This window comes from Orycteropus afer, unplaced genomic scaffold, assembly GCF_000298275.1.
Source record: "Orycteropus afer afer isolate SDZICR_OR568_19922 unplaced genomic scaffold, OryAfe1.0 scaffold00191, whole genome shotgun sequence".
Lineage (NCBI taxonomy): Eukaryota > Metazoa > Chordata > Mammalia > Tubulidentata > Orycteropodidae > Orycteropus > Orycteropus afer.
Genome location: NW_006921778.1, coordinates 1,397,768 through 1,424,134, shown reverse-complemented (window position 1 = coordinate 1,424,134; position 26,367 = coordinate 1,397,768). Strand labels below are relative to the sequence as shown.

At 39.9% G+C, this 26,367-nt stretch overlaps 1 protein-coding gene across 1 annotated transcript in view; it reads right to left on the bottom strand.

The window, feature by feature from the left end:
- The window catches only part of MCC (MCC regulator of WNT signaling pathway), a 712,607-nt gene that overhangs the window by 133,372 nt on the left and 552,868 nt on the right, over positions 1-26,367 (bottom strand). Inside the window, exon 6 of the mRNA XM_007947572.2 lies at positions 1,440-1,582. Within this exon, the coding sequence (XP_007945763.1) occupies positions 1,440-1,582 (143 nt within the window). The remainder of the gene's footprint in view (positions 1-1,439; positions 1,583-26,367) is intronic.

Genomic DNA, 26,367 nt, shown 5'->3' with positions numbered 1-26,367 from the left:
CCTGTAGCTTCCTGTCATCCCATGGATACAGGCCAAAATCTCTAATATGCTCCACAAGACCCTGTGTGATCAGGTCTCTGTCTTCTTCTTCAGTCTCCATCTCACATCTCTCTGCCTTCCAGCCACAATGGACTTCTCTCTCCTCTTTGAATTTACTGTACATATAACTCCTCAACCACCAATCCCTGGCTGAATACCATTGCTCCGGATCTCAGCTAAAATATCAAGGCTTGAAGAAGCCTTCCTGGAACCATTTTGAACCAAGTTCCTTTAAGACACTCTGTTGCTACTATGTCCCTTAATGTTGAGATGTAGAAAAACAGATGGATATTGAAAACGTGTAAAACTGGCAAGATTTGCTGAAGGATTGGAAACAGGGAAGACGGGTGTGTGTGTGTGTGTGTGTGTGTGTGTATGTGTGAGTTCCCATAAATGTAGCATTTGATTAAAGTCTCTTTCCCCAACTAAACTTCAAGTTCCACGAAAACTATGTTATGTTTACTCTTCCATCTCCTGGTCCTCCTTCTATCTGTCCCCTCCATGTAAACATTTCCTAAGATATGGTGCTCTTCCTCCTTTTTACTCTATACCTTAATAACCATAGAAATCTCGTTAGGTTGGATGACTTCAAGGCCTGTATCCTCAACCTCAATCTCCTTCCAAAGATCCAAGTAGGTATTTCTAACTAGATCAGTGGTTTTACAACATTTTGACTACAACCCATAGTTAGAACAACATTTTATATGGCAAACGAGTACATATACACACACAAGTAATAAGTTTCATGAAAAAATACTGTCATTCTATTTTTCCTGACATATTTAATTTTTATTTTTCATATAATTTTAAAACCCATTAATGGGGTATGACCTGCAATTTAAAATACACTGTACTATATATTCTACACAGACATTTTCCCTCAACCTCAAACATTATGTGCTGTTTCTCAACTCATTTCTCAATCAAGCCTCCTTACTGAGAAGTATAATCAATCCCTTAGTCATTCAGGATCAACATGTCAGAATCATTTTGGGCTCCTCTTTCTTACTCAACAGTTGCTGAAACCCATTTTATTATTTTTTTTTAAATCACTGCTATGTGTTTCTACCCTTTCCATTTTTTCCATTCTCACCATGTTGGTTCAGATTTTCTGTAACTTGGAATGCTGCAGTAGCTTCTTAATCAGTTCCTGCTTCTAGAATTTTCAAGTAGAGATGATGTATGTTTGAAATCAAAACGTTATCAGGTGTCTAATTTAGCTCTCTGCTTCCACTTTGACCAACAAACTACTATTTCAGAGACTAAAGTGGAGGTTCCTTCATCCACTCACTGGACTCCTTGAATTACTCATTTTAATTCAGGCCATCTAACATATTTAAAATTCTTACTACAATCTAGACGCCAAACTCTGGCTTAGTGGTAATAGAAGGCAGACTCACCCATATCAGCAGTGACCATGGTAGACTGGTTTTCAGGGATAGAGACAGAGGTCTGGTCTTGGTCCATGCTTCGAGAATCCTCATTGACTTCATGTTGGCTCTGGCTGAGCTCTGACCGCAGTTCTGAGTACTCATCTTCCTCTCTGAGAAAAAAGGAGAATCAGACATCACTGACAGAAGATATAAGACAAATTCATAGAGAATATGTCTTTTAAGGACAAGAATGAGACATTCAGAGAGGAGAAAAATAGATCTTCCCCTTAAGACACATGAACCAGGATTCCTTTCAGGAAATAGATGGTCACATTTATGGTCAGTGTGTGCAACTGAAAAGTTGCTTCTGTGCCCTCATATATACCCATGTACTGAGCAAGATTTATCTATCAGCCTGGTAGAAACTTTTTCTCCTTCAAAGATTTCTTCATTCCTCAGATGCTAGTATGAGAAAGAATTAATAAAACTACTAGTACTAAGGGTAAAGTGAGAAAAAAAAAAAATAACCAAAAAACCCCAAGAGTCTGATGAACAGGACTAGCATACTCCATCACCTAGAGGGTCCCACTGGTGGGCTTTCTTCTTGGAAGAGTATGCACAAAGATGCTGGGGCTGGAGCTACTGGAAAACCTGCATTTCATCAGTATACAAAAACAAACAAACAAACAAACTCACTGCTATTGAGTCAGAGCCGACTCATAGTGACCCCTCCTTGGGTTTCCAAGGCAGTATCACTATGAAAGTGGATTGCCCAATCTTCCTTCTGAGGAGTGGATGGTGGGTTTGAACTGCCAGCTTTCTGGTTAGCAGTCAAATGCCTTAGGCACTATGCCACCAAAGCTCCCTTCATCAGTATAGATCTCTGCAAAAGAGACATGGGGGTGGTGTCCTTCAACCTCCTGTAACTTCATGAGGGGGTGATAGAATCACTATCAGCAGCATCACCCAAGGCTGATTCCCACAAAGCACAAGTCAGATACACAGCCACCCTCAATTTTTGTTTTTAAACCGATTTTGACAACAATTGTCCCTCCCATGGCACTCTTTACTTCTTTGCTGGGTTTGATAATTCATTGCAATGGCCACACAGAACTCACAGACAGTACTTATGATTTTGGGGATTAGGGAAGTAGCATGTTACAATTCAGGATCAGAAATAAGCCAGGATACAGTTCTTCTATCAGGACAGCTTCTTCTCAGCCTTGCTGTAGGCATGTTTCTCTTTGGCCCTTCGCCTCTGCTTTGTTGGAGTCAGCGTTACCAAGCTCATTTAGCTTTGCCAATAGGTGTCCAAAGAGGCACCCCGCTGCATCAGCAAGCCTCCTGACCAAAGGCACTCAGCTTTCTTGCTCTGTGGGCTAAGAAGCCTGTCACTCTGTCTTGTGCTGGTCTCTTGGTTCTGCTGCCTCTCTGCCACCGTCTCTCTGCAGTTTCTCTGCCAAGGGGGTCCATTGCAGAGATCTCAGGTCCAAGGATGCACTCTACTCCTAACTGGTCTTTCTTGATCACAATGAAATCCCCACATTCCACCTCTGGAATCACTCATTTAAAGGCTAGTGGAAAGGCAAAACAGACCAATTCCCACGTTAGGGTACCATACACCTTATTTACATGGTACCACCCCTCACACAGGCACCATATACCTTATTTACATTATTAACAATCCCCTTGCTCAGCCACAAGCACCTCACATTTGCCACTCATTCATCTGGTGGCAGTCACAAAGACCATGGCTAGAAGAGGTATACTAAGTAATTCACTGCACCATAACCTCATATGATCCTATGAGATGTATGTGGATCAGCACGAAATACCACACTTTCCCCAAAGAAAGTGGGTGGGGTTAATGGGATGGAAAAGAGGAAGAGGTAAGGAAAAAAATGGAAACAGTGAGAGAGAGACAGAATACCACTCAAAAGGCTATTTCCTGCAACTTGGATTTGCTAACAGGAGACCAACATATAAATGCAGTCCTATTCCCCTTTTCACATGCATACTTAACCCATTCTCAGGCCTCCATGGATCCCTGGACTTTTGGTTTCTGAATTGTACTATTAATATACCAAGAAAATGTAGAACTGTAGTATGTATTTCAAAGCACACGTATTTCCCTCTCCTCACACCACTACCAAACACACACTGCTATGGAGAGGGCATCAACAAGCAAACAAACAAACAACCCTCTTTCAAGTATTTATTTTGCAAGGGGGCCAGAAGAGAAAGTAGTCAGGGATTTAATTGTCCAATGGAAAGTCCAATGGAGTCTATTCAGCTCCAGGGGAGGATGTGACGAAATCCAGGAAGAGAAAAAGTTCTTTCAGCCTGGTATTCATTGTTAGTTGTCAATGACAGGGGCAGGAAATCTACAGTCTTGGGTTAAACCGGAGAGATGCATCTAAAAGTTAGAGAAATGTGAAGAACTCTTCAGAGTTCTCGATTTTCTTAAAAAAAATTAACAGCTTCCCATGGGAGGGATTTAGCTGAGTTCTTGCTTTCTAAGGTATTTTTAATAAAATCTATGTAGAAACCTAGGAAGACTTTAAACAGACATAAAGCCCCTGGCTTTGCAAAATATGAATTAGAATGGGAGTGGTAAAGGCAAAAATATAGGTTAATGTTTTGTGAATAAGTTAATTATTAGACATCTGCAAAAGCCAACAATAATTAGCTTTAGGAACAAAAACAATTAAAAAGTACTCTTGAGTCACCTTTTTGGTCTAGAGGGTAATTGTTTGTGCACTGATACATCAACTCTCTTTTCAATCAGCACTTAAAATTCTGATTTTACTTAACAGGAGATTGTGTGTATGATGAATAAATTACCTTTGTTGCATGGCCAATGTAATCAGCTTTAGCTTGGCTGAGAACATTTTACAGCCAAGAAAGCTAATAATAAATGCTGCTGCTGTTTCTCTGGTGTAAATGGCATTTAAAAATCTTCAATAGCCATCTTAAACCCTCCTGGCTTGGCAGGGTCTAAAACATATAGTACCTGCCAAATCTCCTGTTTAGTACTGAATTATTTCTAGGGATTATTGGGATGAACTTTAGAAATGAATGAATAGGGAAGTAGTGAGAGAGGGAAGCTTTTGATTATAGGAAACATTCTCTCCTGAGGTAAGAACACAGTCTGAAGGAGAATTATATCTCACTAGAAATGTCATCTTGACAGAAGGCTTTCAGTGGCATAAAATTCAAACTACGGCTCCCTGTTAAAAATATTTGAGCATTAAAACAAACAAACAAACAAAAGGTAGGAAAGCAAAGACTATTGGATTCTGCCTTCCAGACAATATGTTCACAACCCATCCTAATCTAGAAAGTATGCTATGGTTGTACACAGGAAAGGCATCTGGAGCTGCTGGTGGGTAGTGACCAGGGAAGACTTCCTGAATGAATTAACATCAAGATGAGTTGCAAGGCAAGTAGCTTTTAGATAGGTCCCAAGGTTGGAAGGGCACAAGTAAGTGCTCAGAGTTGTGAACATATCCAAAAACCAAACCAAACTCACTGCTGCTGAGTTCGTTCAGACTCATAGCTACCCCTCCTTGTGGTTTCCAAGGTGGTATGTCTACAGAAGTAGATTGCCCAGTCTTCCTTCCAAAAAGTGGCTGGTGGGTCTGAACCACTAGCCTTCTGGTTAGGAGTCAAATGCCTTAGGCACTATGCCACCAGAGCTTACATTTATTATTAAATATAAGTGGTTCAGTATGGCTGAAATAAAAATGGGGTGCAGGATAGGAAAATGAGGCTAGAGAAACACTCAGGGACCTTAAGACTGAAGATGGTTTTCAGCTAAGAGGCTTGATCCTGAGGGTATCTGGAGGACACTAAGGTCTCCCACCAGAACAATTTGGTCAGATTGTGGTTTAATCTGGTAGTTATGGAGAAAAGAAAAGACTCAAGGAGCCCCAAAGATAGTGACTGCACAGGCTTTTAGTCAAGAAATGATAAAGGCTTTACCCCAGTGATTTGCCTAAGATTATGTAATTGCAGAAGTGAAAGAGGTTAGTGAGAAGGTTCAAGAGTAAAATCCACAGGACCTGGATGTTAGAGAGGGCAAGGAAGGTGTCAGGAATAACTCCAAGGTTTCAATGTTGATGGTGAGCCTTGGAAGAGGGTAGGATCTCAACAGGAAATTATGAATGAGAAGAAATACTCTGGACAGAGAAAATAGCCAGCGAGAAATCTCAGAGCTGGTTGGAGAAGAGGCAACAAAGACAACACATGCAAGGAAAGCAAGCGGTAGAGGTGGAAAGCCACCTTGCAAAAAGATCAGGGAGCCTTTTGTACCACAAAGAACCAGGTATTAAAGGATATGAGTCTAAATGTTAGAAATGTGTTGTTTCTCACACTGACTTAAGCAAAATACCATGGAGCTGCACATTCATCTTGTCTCCCACTGTAACATTCGTAAAAAGACATCGGAACCTAGGATTGAGAAATGACAAAGCTAATTTTTTCAGGGCTTGTTGTACGTCACCTTGGGATCACAACATATATAGCCAACTGACACTAAGGGGCTTCCTCTCTCTTGTCTATTATTCAGGAGTTATCAGTGCATCAAGAGTGAAGGAACAGAGAAGTAAAAAGTACTCTACGAGCAGTTTTTAACAAAGGCACAAATCTGAGGTGGACTTTCCAGGCTGCTCTGTGTGGAAGGGAGTCACCTACCTGGTGATGGTGCCTACTTGACCACACAGCATCAGTGAGTTTATTGTTCCCTTCTTTGTGCACACAGTAGCTCTTGTCAAGTGGCAACTTATTTCTTTAGGGGAAAAAATGCCTCCCCAAAGAATACTAACTGCTAATGCTGAGGATAAGAAAGGAAGACAAAGTGGAAAGGTCCAAGAAGTGATCATTTTAAACCTGGCAATTAAAAGCTTTGATTAACTCATGAATGTGGGTAATTATATGCTATACTGATAGTTTCTTAATCAGGAATTAGAAAGCTCTCAGGCATCTTGCTTTAGAACATATAGGATCACCTTACAGTATTTTAAGTGTATGGTATTTCATTCACTTAGAAGCATTTGTACAGTACTTCCTTGTTGCTTTATTTAGAGTTGCAATAATAAGGCTTGCTACTAGCTTTCTGAAAGTAAATAAAAAAATAAAACTCCTAAGAGGGCAGGCATTACACACACTTCTGTAATGACCTGCAGTGGCAGAAAAGTCACAAACTGTTCAAACTAGAAATGATCTTGGAGACTATCACACCTAGTCTAAAATATATTTATTTTATAAATAAGACAATTGAGGCTTCAAAAGGGAAAGTGAATTACCCAAGATGATGTAATAAGTTAGTCGTGGCGTTCAGTGCTGTCAAGTTAATTCCAACTTACAGCAACTCTATGTTCAACAGAACATAACACTGCCCAGTCCTGCACCATTCTCACAATCATTGCTATGTTTGAGCCCATTTTTGCAACAACATTTTCAATCAATCTCATTGAAGGTCTTCTTTTTCACTGACCCTCTACTTTACCAAGTTCTTCTCCAGTTACTGGTCCATCCTAACAACATGTCTAAAATGCATGCAATGAAATCTCACCATCCTCACTTCTAAGGAGGATGCACTTTTTCCAGTACAGATTTGTTTCTTTTTCCAGGTGGTTGTTATGTGCAGTCAAGTCATCTCTGACTCATAGCAACCTTATGGACAACAGAACGAAACACTGACCAGTTCTGTGCCAGCCTCACGATCCCTACTATATCTGAGCTCATCACTGCAGCCACTGTCAATCCATCTTGTTGAGGGCCTTTCCCTCTACTTTACCAAGTATGCTATCCTTCTCCAGAGAATGGTCTCTTCTGGCAACATGACCAAAGTAGGTGAGACAAAGTCTGGCCATTCTTGCTTCCAAGAAGCATTCCAGTTATACTTCTTCCAGGACAGATTTGTTAGTTCTTTAGGCAGTCCACTGTACTTTCAGCATTCTTTGTCAACACCACAACTCAAAAGCATCAACTCTTCTTCGGTCTTCCTTATTCATTGTCCAGCTCTCACATGTATATGAGGCAATTGAGAATACCATGGCTTGGGTTAGGCACATCTTAGTCTTCAAAGGGATACCTTTGCTCTTCAGAACTTGAAAGAGGTCTTTTGCAACAGATTTGCCCAATGCAATACATCTTTTGATGTCTTGACTGCTACTTCCACTGGCATTGATTGTAGAACCAAGTAATATGAAATCTTTGACAACTTCAATTTTTCCTCCATTTATCATGATGCTGCTTATTGGTCCAGCTCTGAGGATTTTTGTTTTCTTTATGTTGAGGTGTACTCCATACTGCAGACTGTATGTAGTCTTTCATTTTCATCAGTGAGTGCTCCAAGTCATCCTCACTTTCAGCAAGCAAGGTTGTGTCATCTGTTCATCTCAGGTTATTAATGAGACTTCCTCCAACACTGATTCCACATTCTACTTCAAATAGTCTAGCTTCTTGGATTATTTGCTCAGCATACAGATTGAATAAGTATGGTGACAGGATACAGCCCTGATGCATTCCTGTACTGATTTTAAACCATGCAGTATCCCCTTGTGATGTTTGAATGACAGTGTCCTGATCTACATACAGGTTCCTCATGAGTACAATTAAGTGTTCGGAAATTCCCATTCTTCTCAACATTATCCACAATTTGTTATAATCCACACAATCAAATGATTTTGCATAAAAAACCCAAAAACCAAACTCACTGCCATCGAGTCAGATCCAACTCATAGCAACCCCTCTTTGGGTTTCTGAGATGGTATCCCTACAGAAGTAGATTGCCCAACCACCACCAACTTCTGGTTAGCAGTCAAATGCCTTAGGCACTACGCCACCAGAGCTCCCATGCCTTTGCATAGTCAATAAAACACAAGTAAACATTTTTCTGGTATTCTTTGCTCTGAGCGAAGATCCAGCTAACATCAGCTATGATATTACTTGCTCCACATCCCCTTCTGTATCCAGCTTGCATTTCTGGAAGTTCTCTGCCAATATACTGTTGCAACCATTTTTTAATTATCTTTTTTTTTTTTTCCCCTATTTTCATGTTTTTTTTTTTTTTTTTTTTTAAATTGTGATTTAGGTGAAGATTTACAGGGCAAATTGACTTTCCATACAGCAGTTCACATATACTTTGTCTCATGTCATTGACCACAGTTTACCACAATGCAACAGCTCCCCTCCCACTTCCTCCCGGTAGTTACCTCTTCCCTGTGTCCATCCCTCCATGCACTCCTGCCCCCTGAGCTGTCTTCCTGTACATAAGCAGCTCTTCTTTCTCCCATGATTGTTCTCTCCAAGGAGTGTATCTACCTGAGGTAAATGTTCAACTCATATGCCTGTCTTTTGTTTGGCTGGAAACCACAGGCGTGGGTTCAATTCCAGACCTGAAGGGCAGCTAGGGGCCATAGTCTCAGTGGTTCCACCAGGCTCTATCACTATTGCAAACCTCTCATCTTTTTTTTTTTTTTTTCCAAATGATTTTGAGTTTTGTTCCACATTGTTCTCCCTCTCTATCAAGGACCTCCTAGATAGATCCCCTTCCAAGTGGATGACAGTGGTAGCCGGGCACCATCTAGTTCTTCTTGTCTCATAGTTGTATAGGCTGCAGACTGGGTGGTGTACTGGTCGCTAGGACTAATTGTTTCCATGAATTTTGATTTCCTTCATTCTTTTTTGCTCTGGACAAGGAGAGACCCAGCTTGCCAGCTTTTAAGATCCCAGTTGCTACTCACTAAAGTAGGAGGTGGGAGCTCTGGTAGCATAGTGGCTAAGACACTTGCCTGCTAACCAGACGGCTGGCGGTTCAAACCCACGAGCCACTCCTCGGAAGGAAGGTTGGGCAATCCTACTTCCACAGTGATACTGCCTTGGAAACCCAGGAGGGGTCGCTATGAGTCGGGTTTGACTCGATGGCACATAACAACAACAACAAAGTAGGAGGTGGAACAGTGTTTTGTATGGTATGTCATGCCAATTGAGCTTGATGACCCCTGAAACTATGGTCCCGAGCCCAGAGGTTCAACTACTAGGTCTCTCTGGGTAGCTGGCTGTGACCAAGCAGTGACCACAACCTTGCCCCTTATCAGCTCTACTATACACCTGGGAATTCTGTTTCATTTATAAACTTTTAGGACCATTGTCTGCCAACCCTATACATGTTCTTGGGTACACTCTCCACTTCATAGAGATACCTACTAGTTCAGCCTGTCCACTCATCTATCTACCAATATACCCATGTTTGCCTTCACTGACAATGCCATACCATATGTGGAAAAGAGTTCATCTTTGTTGTCTGTACCTCCCACGTACCTCTCTATGTCTTTCTCTTCCTCAATGCCACTATAATGAGTTATCTTCAGTAAGATTTTACTTGCATGTGATATTAATGATATTGTTCAGTAATTTCCACATGCTGTTGGATCACCTTTCTTTGCAATGGATAGAAATATGGATCTCTTCTAGTCACTTTGCCAGGTAGCTGTCTTCCAAATCTCTTGGCATAGATGAGTAAGTGCCTCCAGTGCAGTATCTGTTTGTTGAAACATCTCAATGGGTATTCCTTCAATACCCAGAGCCTTGTTTTTCACCAATTCCTTCAGTGCAGCTTTGACTTCTTCCTTTAATACCATTGGTTCTCGATCACATGCCACCTCCCAAAATGGATGATCATCTACCAACTCTTTTTGGTATAGTGAGTCTGTGTATTCCATTCATCTTCTTTTGATGTTTCCTGCATCTTCTTTTAGCAGTCCATGATATATTCAATACTCTTTGCCAACACCATAATTCAAAGGCATCGATTCTTTTTTCAGTCCTCATGATTCATTGTCCAGCTTTTCACATGTATATGAGGCAACTGAAAACACCTTGGCTTGAGGAAGGCACATCATAGTCCTTAAGGTGATATCTTTTCTTTTTCTTTCTAATACTTTAAAGAAGTCTTTTGCAGTAAGTCTGTCCAATGCAATATGTTTGATTTCTTGACTGCTGTTTCCATGGGAGTTAATTGTGGATCCAAGTAAAATGAAATCCTTGACCACTTCAATCTTTTCTTTATTTATTGTGATGTTGCTTACTGGTCCAGTTTTGAGGATTTTAGTTTTCTTTATTTTGAGGTGTAATCCATACCTAAAGTTATAGTTCCTTATCCGTAAGTGCACGTAAGCAAGGTTGTGTTACCTGCATATCACAAGTTGTTCTTGAGTCATTCTTCCATCATGATGCTGCGTTCTTTCTTCGTATAGGCCAGCTTCTCAGATTTTTTGCTCAACATAACCACCCCCCCCCCAAAAAAAAAAAACTGCACTGCTGACGATTCCTTTCAGCATATAGACTGAATAAATATGGTGAAAGGATACAGCCCTGATGTACACCTTTCCTGATTTTAAACCATGCAGTATCACCTTGTTTGAATGACTGGCACATAGTCAGTGTAAAGGTTCTACAAGGGCACAACTGAGTGCTCTGGAATTCCCATTCTTTGCAATGTTATCCAAAATTTGTTATAATTCATATAGTCGAATGTCTTTGCATAGTCAGTGAAAGACTGTTAAACATCTAATGAGTTAGTGTTGTTGTTATTGTTAGGTGCATTCGAGTTGGCTCCAACAGAATAAAACACTGCCTGGTTGTGTGCTATCCTAAAAATCTTTGCTATGCTTGAGCCCATTGTTGCAGCCACTGTGTCAATCCATCTTGTTGAGGATCTACCCCTTTTTCGCTGATCCTCTACTTTACCAAGCATGATATCATTTTCCAGGGAATAGTCCCTTCTGATAACATGACCAAAGAAGAAGAGACAAAGTTTGGCCATTCTCACTTCTAAGGAGCATTCTGGCTGCACTTCTTCTAGGATAGATTTGTTTATTCTTCTGCAAGTGTGTGGTGTTTTCAGTGTTCTTTGCCAACATCATAATTCGAAGGCATCCACTTTTGTTTGGTCTTCTTTATTCATTGTCCAGATTTCATATCCATATGAGACAATTGAAAATACCATGGCTTGCATCAGGCGCACCTTAGTCTTCAAAGTGACATCTTTGCTTCTTAACACTTTAAAGAGGTCTTTTGCAGCAGATATGCCCAGTGTAATAAAACATCTGATTTCTTGATTGCTGCTTCCATGGGTGTTGATTGTGGATCAAAGTAAAACAAAATCCCTGACAACTTCCATCGTTTCTCCATTTATCATGATGTTCTTATTGGTCTAGATATAAGGATATTTATTTTCTTTATGTTGAGGTGTAATCCATACTGAAGACTGTACTCTTTGATCTTCATCAGTAAATGTTTCAAGTCATCTTCATTATTATTAAGCAAGGATGTGTCATCTGCATATCAGAGGTTGTTAATGACACTTCCTCCAATCCTAATGCTGCGTTCTTCTTCATATAGTCCAGCTTCTCAGATTATTTGCTCAACATACAGACTGAATAAGTATGGTGAAAGGATACAACAGTGATGCACACCTTTCTTGATTTGAAACCATGCAGTATCCCCTTGTGATGTTCAAATGACAGCTTCTTGGTCTATGTACAGGTTCCTCTTGAGCACAATTAGGTGTTATGGAATTCCCTTCTTTGCACTGTTATCCATAATTTGTTATGATCCATACAGTCAAATGCTTTTGCATAGCCAATAAAACATAGGCAAACATATTTCTAATATTCTTTGGTTTCAGACAAGATTCATCTGACTTCAGCAATGATACACCTCATTCCACATCTTACTCTGAATCCAGCTTGAATTTCTGAAAGTTCCCTGTCAAAATACTGATGCAACCATTTTTGAATTATATTTAGCAAAATTATACTTGCATGGAGTTAGTAGCACAGCCTAATTCCTTTCTAAATTTAGTGCCAATGATGGAGCAATTTAGTATCGGGGCTTAAGAAAAAGACTTTTTACTGTTCTTCATTTTCAAAGATTCCATCTCATCATTTTTCATGGATGACACCATCTAATCAGAAAAGGGAAAAGACAGTAAAAGAGTATCTCTCACTATGCTTTCCAGACTTCAAGCTCAAGTACTATGAAGTCAGCAGCATTTGATAAAATATCATAACATTGACTAACACTATGGCTATTTTACTTTGGGGTGTACACTCATGTCTTGTCACTGGATTGGTGTAATCTTTGAAGAGACCCAGGGTAGACATCTGTGTATCTTGGCACCAGTCAGTCAACTGTGGGCAGCCAACCAGCAACTGGGCCTAAATAATTGTTGAACCACATTCTGTCATTCTTACAATTAGAGGTCGGCTTGCCCTGAAATGGCTGTCATTCTTTTAAAGAACAAAGAATTTTCATATATACAGGGAGGAAAAGTATTCCTTGTTGGTATTCTCAGAGGATCTTAGCAGGAAACAGTTGAGGAGTCAAATATTATCCCTCTTTGAAATCTATTTTGTTTTGTTTTTCCATATACCTCACAGAGAGATCTAACTCATCAAAGAGTCTATTGGTGAATAACTCAACAAATGGGGTTCTGAAATGCTCTCCTATGCATTTAATAATCCATCCTTATCAAATTAATACCAGTTTTAACAAGATCTGATTGATATAAGATCCAAATTCAAGAAGAACTTCCAAATAGTGAACAAGGTTTAAAATACATCATACAGTAATAATGGGTTGAGATATATATATCTATTCCTTACTTATTGACTATGCCATTAACTGACAATTCACATTTATGACTATAGCAAAAAATGTACTATTTTACACTTTAACAACATACATCTGGCAATACCAAATGCCAAGGTGAGAGGTGAGAGTAACACTGGCTGTGTTGGTTATGTGGCAACTTTGTTGAGGCATGATTATCAGTGGTTTGGCAGTTACGTAATGATGTAATTTGGCAGTTATATATTGATGTAGTCATCTTCTATTTTGTGATTGACATGGTTAAGTTCCAAAGACTAGATTACTATGCAAAAATCAGTATTATGTGAAAATGTAGGATGATCACATCAAATCACAAAATGGAGGATGACCACATCAGACCACAAAATGGAGGACTGACTACATCATCACATGACTGACAAATGACAAAATTACAACCAAGAATCATGGCCCAGCCAAGTCGACACATAACCTTAACCAATACAGCTACCATTACTCTTGCCTCATACCTTGATGTTCATTACTGCCAGATGTATGTTTTAATGCACAAAATTGTTGAAGAGTAGATTTTTTATGATTGCTGTGAAAATCATAAAAATTATTATTTTGCTATTATGAATAGCAGTGAAACACTTTTCTGATATAGTACTGGAAAACTTTATGAATAACCCTGAAACACTGTATGATATGGTGCCAGAAAATGAGCCCCTCAGGTCAGAAGGCACTCAAAATACGATTGGGGAAGAGCTGCATCCTAAGAGTAGAGTCAACCTTAATGATGTGGATGGAGTAAAGCTTTTGGGACCTCTATCTGCTGATGTGACATGACTCTTAATGAGATGAAACAGCTGCAAACACCCATTAATAATCAGAACATGGAATGTACGAAGCATGAATCTAGGAAAATTGGAAGTTGGCAAAAATAAAATGGAATGTACAAAGTTTAATATTCTAGGCATTAGTGAGCTGGAATGGCACCAAAATGGCTTTTGGCCATTTTGAATCAGATAACCATATGATCTACCATGCTGGGAATGACAAATTAAATAGGAATGGTGTGGCATGTCATCACAAAGAATATTTCAAGATCTACCCTGAAGTACAATGCTGTCAATGATAGGATAATATCCATATGCCTACGAGGAAGACCAGTTCATATCACTATTATTTAAATTTATGAACCAACCACCAAAGTCAAAGATGAGGAAATTCAAGATTTTTGCTAACTTCTGCAGTCTGAAATTGACCAAACATGCAATCAAGATATGTTGATTATACTGGTGATTGGAATGCAAAAGTTGGAAACAAAGAAGAATCACTGGTAGTTGTAAAGTAGGGCCTTGGTGACAGAAATAATGCTGATGATCGCCTAACAGAGTTTTGCAAGACTAATGACTTATTGCAAGTATCTTTTTTCAACAACATAAACAGCAGCTATACATGTGGGCTTTGCCTGATAGAATACACAGGAATCAGACTGACTACATCTGTGGGAAGAGGAGATGCAGAAGCTCAATATCTTGGGCCAAAACAAGGCCAGGACTTGACTGTGGAACAGACAATCAACAACTGATATTCAAGTTCAAGTTGAAGCTGAAGACAATTAAAACAAGTCCATGGGAGCCAAAATATGACCTTGATTATATCCCTCCTGAATTTAGAGACTATCTAAAGAACAGATTTGATGCATTGAACATTAATGACCGAAAAGCAGAGGAATTATGGGATGACATCAATAACATCATCCATGAGGAAAACAAAAGGTCATTAAAAAGACAGGAAAGGAAGAAAAGACCAAAATGCATGTCAGAAGAGACTCTGAAACCTGCCCTTGAATGGACAGTAGCTAAAGCAAATGGAAGAAGTGACAAGATAAAAGAGCCAAACAGATTTCAAAGAGGAGGCTGAGAAGACAAAGCCAATTACTATAATGAAATATGCAAAGCCCTGGAGTTAGAAAACCAAAAGAGAAGAACATGCTTGGCATTTCTCAAGCTGAGAGAGCTGAGGAAAAAAATTCTAGCATTGAGTTGCAATATTGAAAGATTCTATGGGAAAATATTGGATGATGCAGGAAACATTAAAAGAAGAAGGAATATACAGAGTCAATGTACCATAAAGAACTAGTTGATGTTTATCCATTTCAGGAGGTGGCATATGATCAACTATGGGAAAATATTGGATGATGCAGGAAACATTAAAAGAAGAAGGAATATACAGGGTCAATGTACCATAAAGAACTAGTTGATGTTTATCCATTTCAGGAGGTGGCATATGATCAACAGTCAATGGTACTGAAGGAAGAAGTTGAAGCTGCACTGAAGGAATTGGCAAAGAATAAGGCTCCACAAATTGACAGAATACCCATTGAGATGTTTCAACAAACAGATGCCCCACTGAAGGCACTCACTCAGTTATGAGTGAGATTTGGAAGACAGCTACCTGGTCAACTGACCAGATGAGATCCATATTTGTACCCATTCCAAAGAAAGGCAATCCCACAGATTATGGAAATTATCAAAAAATATCATTAATATCACACACAAGTAAAATCTTACTGAAGATAATTCAAAAATGGCTGCAGCAGTATACTGACAGAGAATTTCCAGAGATGCAAGCTGGATTCAGAAGAGGACATGGAACGAGGGATATCATTGCTGATATCAGATGGATCTTGGCTGGAAGCAAAGAATACCAGAAAGACGTTTACTTGTGTTTCATTGACTATGCAAAAGAATTCAATTGTGTGGATCACAACAAATTATGGATACATTCAGAATGGGAATTTCAGAACCCTTAATTGTGCTCATAAGAAACCTGTACAGAGACCAGGAGGCTGTCATTCTAACAGAACAAAGGGATATTGCATGGTTTAAAATCAGGACACGGTGGCTGCGATGATGGGCTCAAGTATAGTAGGGATTATGGGGCTGGCGCGAGATCAGGCAGTGTTTCATTCTGCTGTGCATGGGGTCGATTTGAGTCGGAAATGACTCGACGGCACTTAACAACAACAACAACAACAACAACAAAATCAGGAAGGGAGTGTGTCAGGGTTGTATCCTTTTGCCTATTTATTCAATCTGTATGCTGAGCAAATAATCTGAGAAGCTGGACTATATGAACCCACTAGCCACTCCTTGGAAGGAAGGTTGGGTAATCTCCTTCCATAGTGATACCACGGAAACCCAAGAAGGGGTCGTTGTGAGTCAGGTCTGACTCAACAGCACATAACAACAACAACAACAACATGAAGAAGAGCATGGCATCAGGTCTGGAAGAAGACTCATTAACAATCTGCGATATATAGATGACTCAACTTTCCTTGCTGAAAGCGGGAATGACTTGTAGCACTTACTGACAAAGATTAAACACTACAGACTTCAGTATGGATTACACCTCAATACAAAGAAAATTAAAATCCTCACAACTGGACCAATGAGCAGCATCACAATAAATGGAAAAATGACTGAAGTTGTCAAAGATTTCATATTACTTACTTTCACAATCAACACCCATGGAAGCAAAAGTTAAGAAATTGTATTGCATTGGGAAAATCTGCTGCAAAAGACCTCTTTAAAGGGTTGAAGAGCAAAGATATCTCTTTAAAGACTAGGGTGCACCTAACCCAAGCCATGATATTTTTAATTGCTTCATATGGATGTGAAAGCCGGACAACAAATAAGGAAGCCCAAAGAAGAGTTCACGCTTTTGACTTGTGTTGGCAGTGAATACTGAAAGTACCATGGACTGCCAGAAGAACTAATAAATCTGTCCTGGAAGACATACAGGTGGACTGCTCCTTGGAAGCAAGAATGACCAGACTACGTCTCACCTACTTTGGCCATATTATCAGAAGGGACCATTCCCTGGAGAAGGCTATCATACTAGGTAGTGGAGGGTCAAAAAAAAGGGGAAGGCCCTCAACGAGATGGACTGACACAGTAGCTGCAAAGATAAGCTCAGGTATAGCAAGGATTGTGAGGCTGACACAGGACCAAGAAGTATTTTGTTCTGTTGTACATGGGGTCATTATGAGTCAGAGCCGACTCGACAGCACCTAACAACAGCAAGAAGTGTATATATATATACATATATACATATATATATATACACACACACACACATACACACACACAAACATGTATGTTTGTATATTTGTATATTTACATATGTATTTATAAATATATGTACATTTATATACATTTTAAATATACACGTGATGATGAGCTCTAGCACGGCAATGACTGTCACGATGGTGCAGGACTGGGCGGTGTTTTATTCTGCTGTACATAGGATCACTATGAGTCAGAATTGACTCGATAGTACCTAACAACAAATATATATATTCTGACATACACACACGGAATCCCTCTGTAGGGCAAATTGTTAATGGACTCAGCTACTAACTGAAAAATTGGAGGTTCAAGTCCACTCACAGGTGCCTTGAAAAAAAGGCCTGGCAATCTGCAAACTACTTCCAAAAAAAATCCATTGATGGCTCTGGGGAGAACAGTTCTACTCTGATACATATGGGGTTGCCATGAATCAGAATCTACTTCATGGCAACTGGTTTGATAGATATTTATTACTTTTTAGGAGCTCTGGTAGCATAGTGGCTAAAAGCACTTGACTGCTAACCAGAAGGCTGGCGGTTCAAACCCACCAGCCACTCCTCAGAAGGAAGGTTGGGCAATCCTACTTCCTTAGTGATACTGCCTCGGAAACCCAAGGAGGGGTCGCTATGAGTCGGGGGTAGACTCGACGGCACCTAACAACAACAACAACAAATTAAACAGAATAACATTTTATTGGGAGATAAAGATGCTTTGGTTGCACTATGTTTTAGAGGCAGCAATATCAGATGGGTATGCGCAAAAACAATTTGCAGTGTGGGCCTAAAGATCAGAAGAAAGATCAGGCTCACAGGTGCAGGTCTGAAGTCTTAGAGATCAGATTATATTACAGTAGAGGAAGACTTTGCATACTACAGCTTCATCCCAAAGTGAGAGGCATTTTGCAGACGGATGAAGCTGGGGCCCAGAATGGTTAAGTGGCATGCCTGAGGTGACACAGCTAAGAGAGGTGAATGCTTTAGGGTTGCTTCCATTCAAGGTGAAAGGTGTGGAAAAGAACATCAAGGACAAGAGCCAAGGCTGAGAACAGATGCAGAGGAAGAAGAGCAGACCTAGGACTGAAGTCTCATAGAGGTTCAAGAAGAACATATTAGGAAGAAAGGGGAACTTAGGATCAAGTGCTGTAGAAAAGGACCTGTAACAAGAAAAAGTCACTGGATTTTTCAGTTAAGGAATCATTCCTGATTTAATAAAAAAGACTTCTGGTAAACTGTTGGGATCAGAAGTTAGGCGGCAGTGAGCTAAAGAACAAATGGGAAATGAAGCAGAAAACATGGACTACTCATGAGAATTTGCAGGAAAGGTTGTATTGAGAGTAGCTTATGGGAAAAGAAAATAATCTCCTTGGGAAACAAAAGATCTCATGTTTAATTTGCTTAGATATCTTTTTTCAGATCCAAAGCAAGCTACTGATGTGCTTTTCCATTTTCTCCATCCCATTATATAATCTCCCGAGTCAGATGAGCACTGGGAAGAAAAAAAAAAAAAGCAAAGAAAGCAAGCCACTGATAACATACAGTTAAGTGAAAAAGCACATATTAGAAAACAGGGTGTGCTGTATAATCCAATTTGTTTAAAATATTCATGAATAAAATTTTTAGAAAGCCATATATATACAATGCCCAGAGTTTGTATCCAGGAGATGGGATTTAGCATGCATTAGGCAAGGTTCAGTGAGGAAAACAAACTACATTGGGTGTTTCAAGTGGAAAAGATTCCATTCAAGCAGTTCCATACTTGCAAACTGTTAGGAGGGCTGCAGAAGGGAAGAGTGGGTAGAGGCCGTCCCAAGCTGTCAGATTTGCCATCATAGCTGTGATACTCTCAAAGATCAGGCAACTCCTGCTACCTTCACACCTGGTCCACAGCCCCAGGGCTGCACCTGGCAGGGGAATGAACATTCTGGCCAGTCAACACAGGACCACATGCCTACCAGAGCCTGTGTGTCAGCTGCTGTCGTCATGGCCTGGGGGAGAATGGTTCAACTTCTGTTCTGCCTTCCAAACCCACATAAGTGCATCTCATTGGTGGAGCCTAAACTGTACCCAGAACCCATCTGTTAATAAGGTCTGTAAAGTAGTCCCTAGGGTCCAGACCCTTTGATTCTGGGAAGATTAAACAGAGGGGTAGGAATGGACCAAATGTTGGAGGATATTCATCATAATCTACCATCTTTGGCTACTCAGCAAACATAAGCACCATTTTACCCACACTAAAGCTTCCATATTGCAATAGCAGTGGCACCACACTTCTGTTCAAATGTAAATGTAAATGGCCTCATCTTCTTCCGAAATGGGATACTCAAGATACCATTAATTATTGTATCCACTGGTAGGTGATCTTCATTCTTTCTCTGCTTCAGTGACAAACCCATCTAGATATCCTATAACTGAACTACTAAATTGTAAGTTTATAATATATAAACCAACTAATCTTCTATAAAACCATAGAGGAAAAAAGAAAATTGCATACACACACACCTAATAAGGAGCTCTGGTGATGCAATAATTAAGTGTTCAGCTGCTTAGGTCACTCAAACTGCCTGAGGTAACTCTGGATTCTGAATCTAGACTTTCGATACTCACACAAATAAATTCATCAATCCAACACTAGTCCCTCCCAGGTCTCAAACCCTTGGATGCTAATCCCACACTACCTCTTAGGTTTCAGTGAAATTAATACAATTTTATAAATCTTTTGGCATTTTAGCTATATGTTCAAGCTTGGACTTATTCCCTATCTCCCCAGGGCATGTTGGAATTTGACTACTTTTAAGCCTAGAGGTGAGGAGAAAAGGGGTATGAAGATATCCTTTTCAAGGTAACTACCTAAGATTACAGTCTCTGAGAAAGACAGGAATAGCTTCATCAACAGGAACTGGAGACTGCTTCTGTTGGAAGGGAAACTCACTGGGATTTGCAGGATCTAGGTAGTTGGAGTCACTTGACTCTTCCCCCAAATCCCCAGATGAACCAACTAATCTGGCCTGGAAGAAGCACAGCTGGAATGTTCCTTGGAGGCAAGAATGGCCAGCCTTCGTCTCACCTACTTTAAACATGTTATCAGAAGGGGCCAGTCTTTAGAGAAGGATGTCATGCTTGGCAAAGTAGAGGGTCAGCAAAAAGGGGGAGGACCCTCAATAGGATGGATTGATGCAGTGGCTGCAATGATGGGTTCAAGTATAGAAAATGATTGTGAGGATGGCATAGGACTGGGCAGTGTTTCATTCTTTTGTACACAGGGTTGCTATGAGTCAGAGCCAACTTGATGGTACCTAACAACAACAACAATGACAAATATCCTTATTCAAATGTTCAACTTAATTTTTTCCCATCAATGCTTAATCTTTACCTAAGAGACCTGATGTGGCTGTGAATTCAGCTTCCATTGGGATTCAACAACTTGCATTATTTGATTCTTGACCACATTAGCCATGTGGCTATAAGAGATGAAACAGAAAACATGGACTATTCATGGCTGTGACCCAAGATTAAAAATTCAAAATGACGAGCTTGTCATTTTCTTCCTTTAAGCAATTTATTTTTGCTTAAATGTGGATATGCTACAGATATGTAAGTATTCTCTTATTAACAATTTTTTTCTGCTTCTGCAATAAATTACTGATTTAGGTCTAGACTTAAGGTAGAAGAGATTCTGAAGGTAGAAGAGATTCTATAAGATTACAGTGTTGCACCTGATTAGAGTGCAAATCAAGTCTCTAGACTCTGGATATAAGGGCAGCCTGAGTTCATCCCAGGTCTCTGGTTCCTATTATAGTGGGCCTATCACAGCATCTCAGGACCTGAGGCCAAACCAATTTCCTGGAGTCTTTGTGGCTGGGGAGATGCCTTAGCCATTATAGCTCAGAGAATAAGAAGAGCCTTGTCTTACTGGCCCACAAGTTTGCACATCTTCTAGCCTTCTAGGGGTCCCCTTAAGGAGGGGCCGGCTTTTCCATAATGAAAACTGATAGAATCTAATGTGATATCTGCACAGATGTAACCTCCTTTAAATAAAAAGTACCAATAAATGTTTATGGTCAAGAAGCTCACTGTATTGTTGTATGGAAAACTAATAAAATGAAAGCAGCTCACTTTATTTTAACATGAAGCAGATTGGCCCATTACATTCAATTTAAACGTCCTGAAATTGAGTTTTCCAGGTGAAGTGTGATGCATTTTTTTTTTCCTTTACAATTCACTGAGCCTGTTGTTTGCCTTCACCTTCTCAAGTGTTTAAAATTAAAGAGCAACATGTTTTAATGGAAATTACAAATGTGCCTATGTCCTCAGTCAGGCTCCTTTATGTCTGTTATAATAATTTCTTTCCAGTAATATATCGGCCAGTCTGTCCTGGACGAAGTGCTGCTGGAATGCTCCTTGGAAGCAAGAATGGCTAGCCTTTGTCTCACCTACTTTGGTCATGTTGTCAGAAGGGACCACTCCCTGGAGAAAGATATCATGCTTGGTAAAGTGGAGGGTCAGCAAAAAAGGGGAAGACCTTTTTCCATTAGAATGAGATGTATTGACAAAGTGGCTGCAACAAATGGCCTTAGGTATAGCAAGGATTGTGAGGCTGGCTTATGTACGGGCTGTGTTTTGTTCTATAGTACATAGGGTCACTATGAGTCAGAGCCGACTCGATGGCACCTAACAAGAATACCAGCAATAATCATTTCTTTAGGCTAAAAATTTTATTCTGCTCATGCATTTCTAACCTACAATCATGCTGAAGACCAAGACACAATTTAAAAGGTTTGAGGTTCCAAATTGGAACATGAAATTTATTGTGTGGCTCCAGCTCAATGCAAAGTTTTCCACAATTTGCCACCAAAAAACAAAGGCCCTTTAGTACTCTCATCATGTAGTGGTTTCATTACTGTTACTTTCAGAGCATCCAAAGATTCTTCTGACCCAGGATACCTAGAGGGTGAATTTAAAGTAGTTGCCTCCAAATTTTTTAATTGTACCTTTGACAAACATAGTGCAAGCAAAGCACCCATACTCCAGAAAGGTAGGAGCCAAGCAATTACTTTGCTCAGGGCTGTTCCCTGAGCTCAGCAAAGATCAACGTTCTCATCCTCAGCTCAGTAAGTCATTTAAAGCAAGCCCTTTCTCTGAATAATAGGTAGACACACCAAACTAAACACCGTGTACAGGAGATTTCATGACTGATGAACAAGGCAGGCAGGAACTTTTTTTCCTTCATTATTTAAAATTTATTTGTAAATTAGTTAAGAAAACAGAAACCACCATATTAGTGATAGTAATATCTGTATATTAATTTCTAGCATTTTCTTCTTCCTTAACAGTAGTCAAGCAACTCAGATTTTAACTGAAAGGTTGACAGTTCAAAGCCACCAGTTGCTCCACTCCAGAAAGTTGTGGCAGTCTGCTTCCATAAAGATTATAGCCTTGGAAACCCTATGGAGCAATTCTACTCTGTTGTACAGGGTCTCTATGAGTTGAATTAAAGGCAGTAGGCTTAAATAAGGAGCTCTAGTGGCGTAGTGCCTAAGGCATTTGACTGCTAATCAGAAGGCTGGTGGTTCAAACCCACCAGCCACTCCTCAGAAGGAAGATTGGACAATCTATTTCCATAGTAATACTGCCTCGGAAACCCAAGGAGGGGTTGCTGTGAGTCGAAATTGACTCGATAGCAGTGAGTTTGGTTTTTTTTTGTTTGTTTGTTTAGGCTTAAATATATGTGTGCAAAATTGGAGTTTTATAGCTGTGGTGTAGTAAATTACCTGGTATGGCTTTTCTAGCCATAAATAAGTCTTTGTAAACTCCATGGTGGAATTTGCCGGGAGCAATGGAGGAGCTCCTGACCTTTAAAGTTATCTACCTGGGGTATTTCTGTTGTGAGTGGCACAAAGCGATGTTCTGGGAAGTTCGCTCTCTCAGGTGTTTAGAATTCTGATGCTATGATTGGTTAGTTTGGCCACTCTGCCAGGCTCAAAAGGAGCCCTCCTAGAGGCAGAAGTGGTCTCTCTGACTGCTGGCTGAGAAAGACATGCTGCTGAGAGAAACACATTCCTGAGAGACATGTGCTGCTGAGAAAGAGACACTGAGAGACACCTAGAGACATGCACTGATGGGAGAGAGACTGAGAGAGACTGTTGGCTGAGAGAGACTGAGCATTGTTCCTGAGCTTGAATTGTAGCCTGGTGCTTCCCTAATAAACCCCATAATCCGTGAGTTCTGTGTGGCCACTGCAGTGAATTACTGAACTCAGCAAAGAGGTGATGGGTGTTTTAGGAGGAATAGTTGGTGAAAGGGCTGGAGGGAGGCAGCATGTCTGGCCTTGCAGGAATAGGCCTTGGGCTGCTGATGGTGATACTGTCTTCCTCTTTGGGGTTAGAGGAGGTCAAGAGATACGGTCTCCTTCCCCCTTTGGCAATAGCCTATACATTTTTTTTATCTTGCCGCTTTTTTGTTACTGTGATTAAAAAAATATATAACAAAACATTTGCCATTTCAACATTTATTTTTTACATGTACAATTCAGTGACATTAACTACATTCATCATGTTGTACAACCATCACCAGTATCCATTTCCAAATTCTTCTGTCACCTTTAAGAAGCTCAGTGTCCCCTAAGGAATGACTTTTTTTCCCTCCCTTCCACTCTGGGTAACAACTAATAATCTTTGGTCTCTATACACATGTCTATTTTAGATATTTCATATAAGTAGAATCACACTGTGTTTGTCCTGTTATAACTGACTTATTTCACTCAGCATAATCAATGTTTTCTTTTTCCTTCATGAACTGTTCATTGATTTACATACAATGTTTATATCTATTTGTTGAACATCTAATGTTAACTCTCAGAAATATTAGTCTGTTCTTCAATGTAGATTGCCCTTTTTTAAAGTCCCAGTTTCTTTTCACAGAAAATAGCATTTTAAACAGTATATTATTTCATTTCTAATTTTATTTTTATGTTGTTGTTGGAAATTAACACAGTAAAGTATATACTAACACAATAGTTTCTACATGTACCATTTAATGACACTGATTGCATTCTCACCTTCCTTTTCTGAGTTGTTCTTCCTCCATTACTATAAGCTCACTGGCCCCTAAGGTTTCTATCTATTCTTTGAAGTTGCTATTGTCAATTTGATCTCATGTAGACAGTTCTTAAAAGAGCATAATGCTCAAGGAAGGCATTTTTTACTAGCTAAGCTAAACTACTGTTTGCTTTTAATAAGACTTCAGGAGATATTTTTGGTTTAAGGTTTAAAGATTATCTTGGGGCAATAGTTTCAGAGGTTCATCAAACCTTCATGGGTCCAAGCTGTCTGGAGTCCATGAGCATTGGAAATGCTGTTCTGCATTTCCCCCTTTTTGTTTGTTTTTGGGTGTGTTGGGTGCAAACTTACAGAGCAGAATTTGTTTTACATTCAACAGTTCACGTACATTTGGCTTCACTCTCCAATTACCATTCCAAACCCTAACCCACTCTCCTCCCCTCCTTTCCTGCCCCACCCCCCATCACTGTGCCCTTCTTGGTTATGCACTCCTGTCTGTCCAGCTTTTCCTCCATGTGAATGCTGCTCCTTTGGTGCCCCATGGCCGATGGCTCCAAGGGGTATGTCCCTGTGGAGTAGGTGGGTACATAGCCCTGGGTTGTGTGTTCTGCATATAAGTCTTATTATTATTGTGCTGAGAGCCAGTCCTTGGGAGTGAGTCCTTTCCCAGGCTTGAAGTGTATCCCAGGGTCTTAGTCTTATGGGTCCCACCAGACTCCATCCGACCAGTAATTCTGGTCATTATAGTGTTTTTGAATTTTGATTGACATTTTTCCTACCACTCTATCTGGGATCTCCAGTTTTGATCCCTTTCTGAGTGGTTGGCAATGGTAGCCAGGCACCATCTAGTTCTTCTGGTCTCAAAGTCCATCATATCCTTGGACTAATTGTTTCCAAATGTCCTTTATTTTCTTCATTTTTCTTCACTTCAGATGAAAGAAGACTATTAGCTGCATCTTAGATGGCCGCTCAAAAGCTTTTAAGACCCTAGCTGCTACTCACCAAAGTAGGTTGTGGAACAAGATTTTTATGTATTATGTTGTGCCAATTGAGCCTGATATCCCCCAACACCACGGTCCTGATGTGGCAGGCCCAGTGGTTCTCTCTCCCAAGGTGTTTGGCTGTCTCCGAGAGATTACTCCAACTCTGTCTTCTGTTGCTTCTATAATAATTGTGGTTATTTTGTATCACTAGTGTCTATGGAAGATTACTTCTTCGGCTAATTAAATCCTGTTCTGCATTTTCCCCCTTTTGATCTTCTATAGAATCTCTGATCAAAATGTTCAGTAATAGTAGCCAGGCACCATCCAGTTCTTCTGGTCTCATGGCAAAGAAGCATCAACATAATGTTTTCAAGGTATATCCATGTTGTGACATGTATCAGCACTTTGTTTCTCTTTATGGCTGAGTAATATTCTATTGTATATATGTACCACATTGTATTATCCATTCATCTGTTGATGATAGTTGGGCTATTCCCACATTTTGGCTATTGTGAATAGTGCTGCAAAGAACATCAGCATAGAAGTCTCTGTGCTTCTGCTTTAAATTATTTTGGGACTATACCTAGGAGTAGAATTTCTGGATCATATGATCAAATTCCCTGTTTAACATTTTGAAGCATCACCAAACCATTTTCCACAGCTCCTGCCAGACACTTTTGTGGAAAGAAAAACAAGTAAAGTTAAAGATATTCTGGACTTTAACCTTCTGCTAAGTGTAACTTCAAAGCTGTCCTTTAAAATTTTCAAATTCAGTTTTTTTCACCAGTAAAATGATGGATCATATCTTGCCTCTTACCTTAGGAATCAGGTAAGAGGATAAGCCAATCTTGGTAAAGCAACTGGAGTAAGCTCAAAATATTATTAGATTATCTAGAAGCCTACATAATGTTTAGTTATAAGCCACATTCAACAATCTCTAAAATCCTCAAAGAAGACACAAAGTTTACACACTTAGAGCAGGTCTAGTGAACAACAGGGAGGCAAGTAGGTACGCTGGTCTCCAAGACAGAAGGGGACTCTTAAAACTGGTTGATAATGCACTTCACTCAACTTCAGAGTAGCGTAGTGCCTAAGGCACTTGACTGCTAACCAGAAGGCTGGTGGTTCAAACCCACCAGCCACTCCTCGGAAGGAAGGTT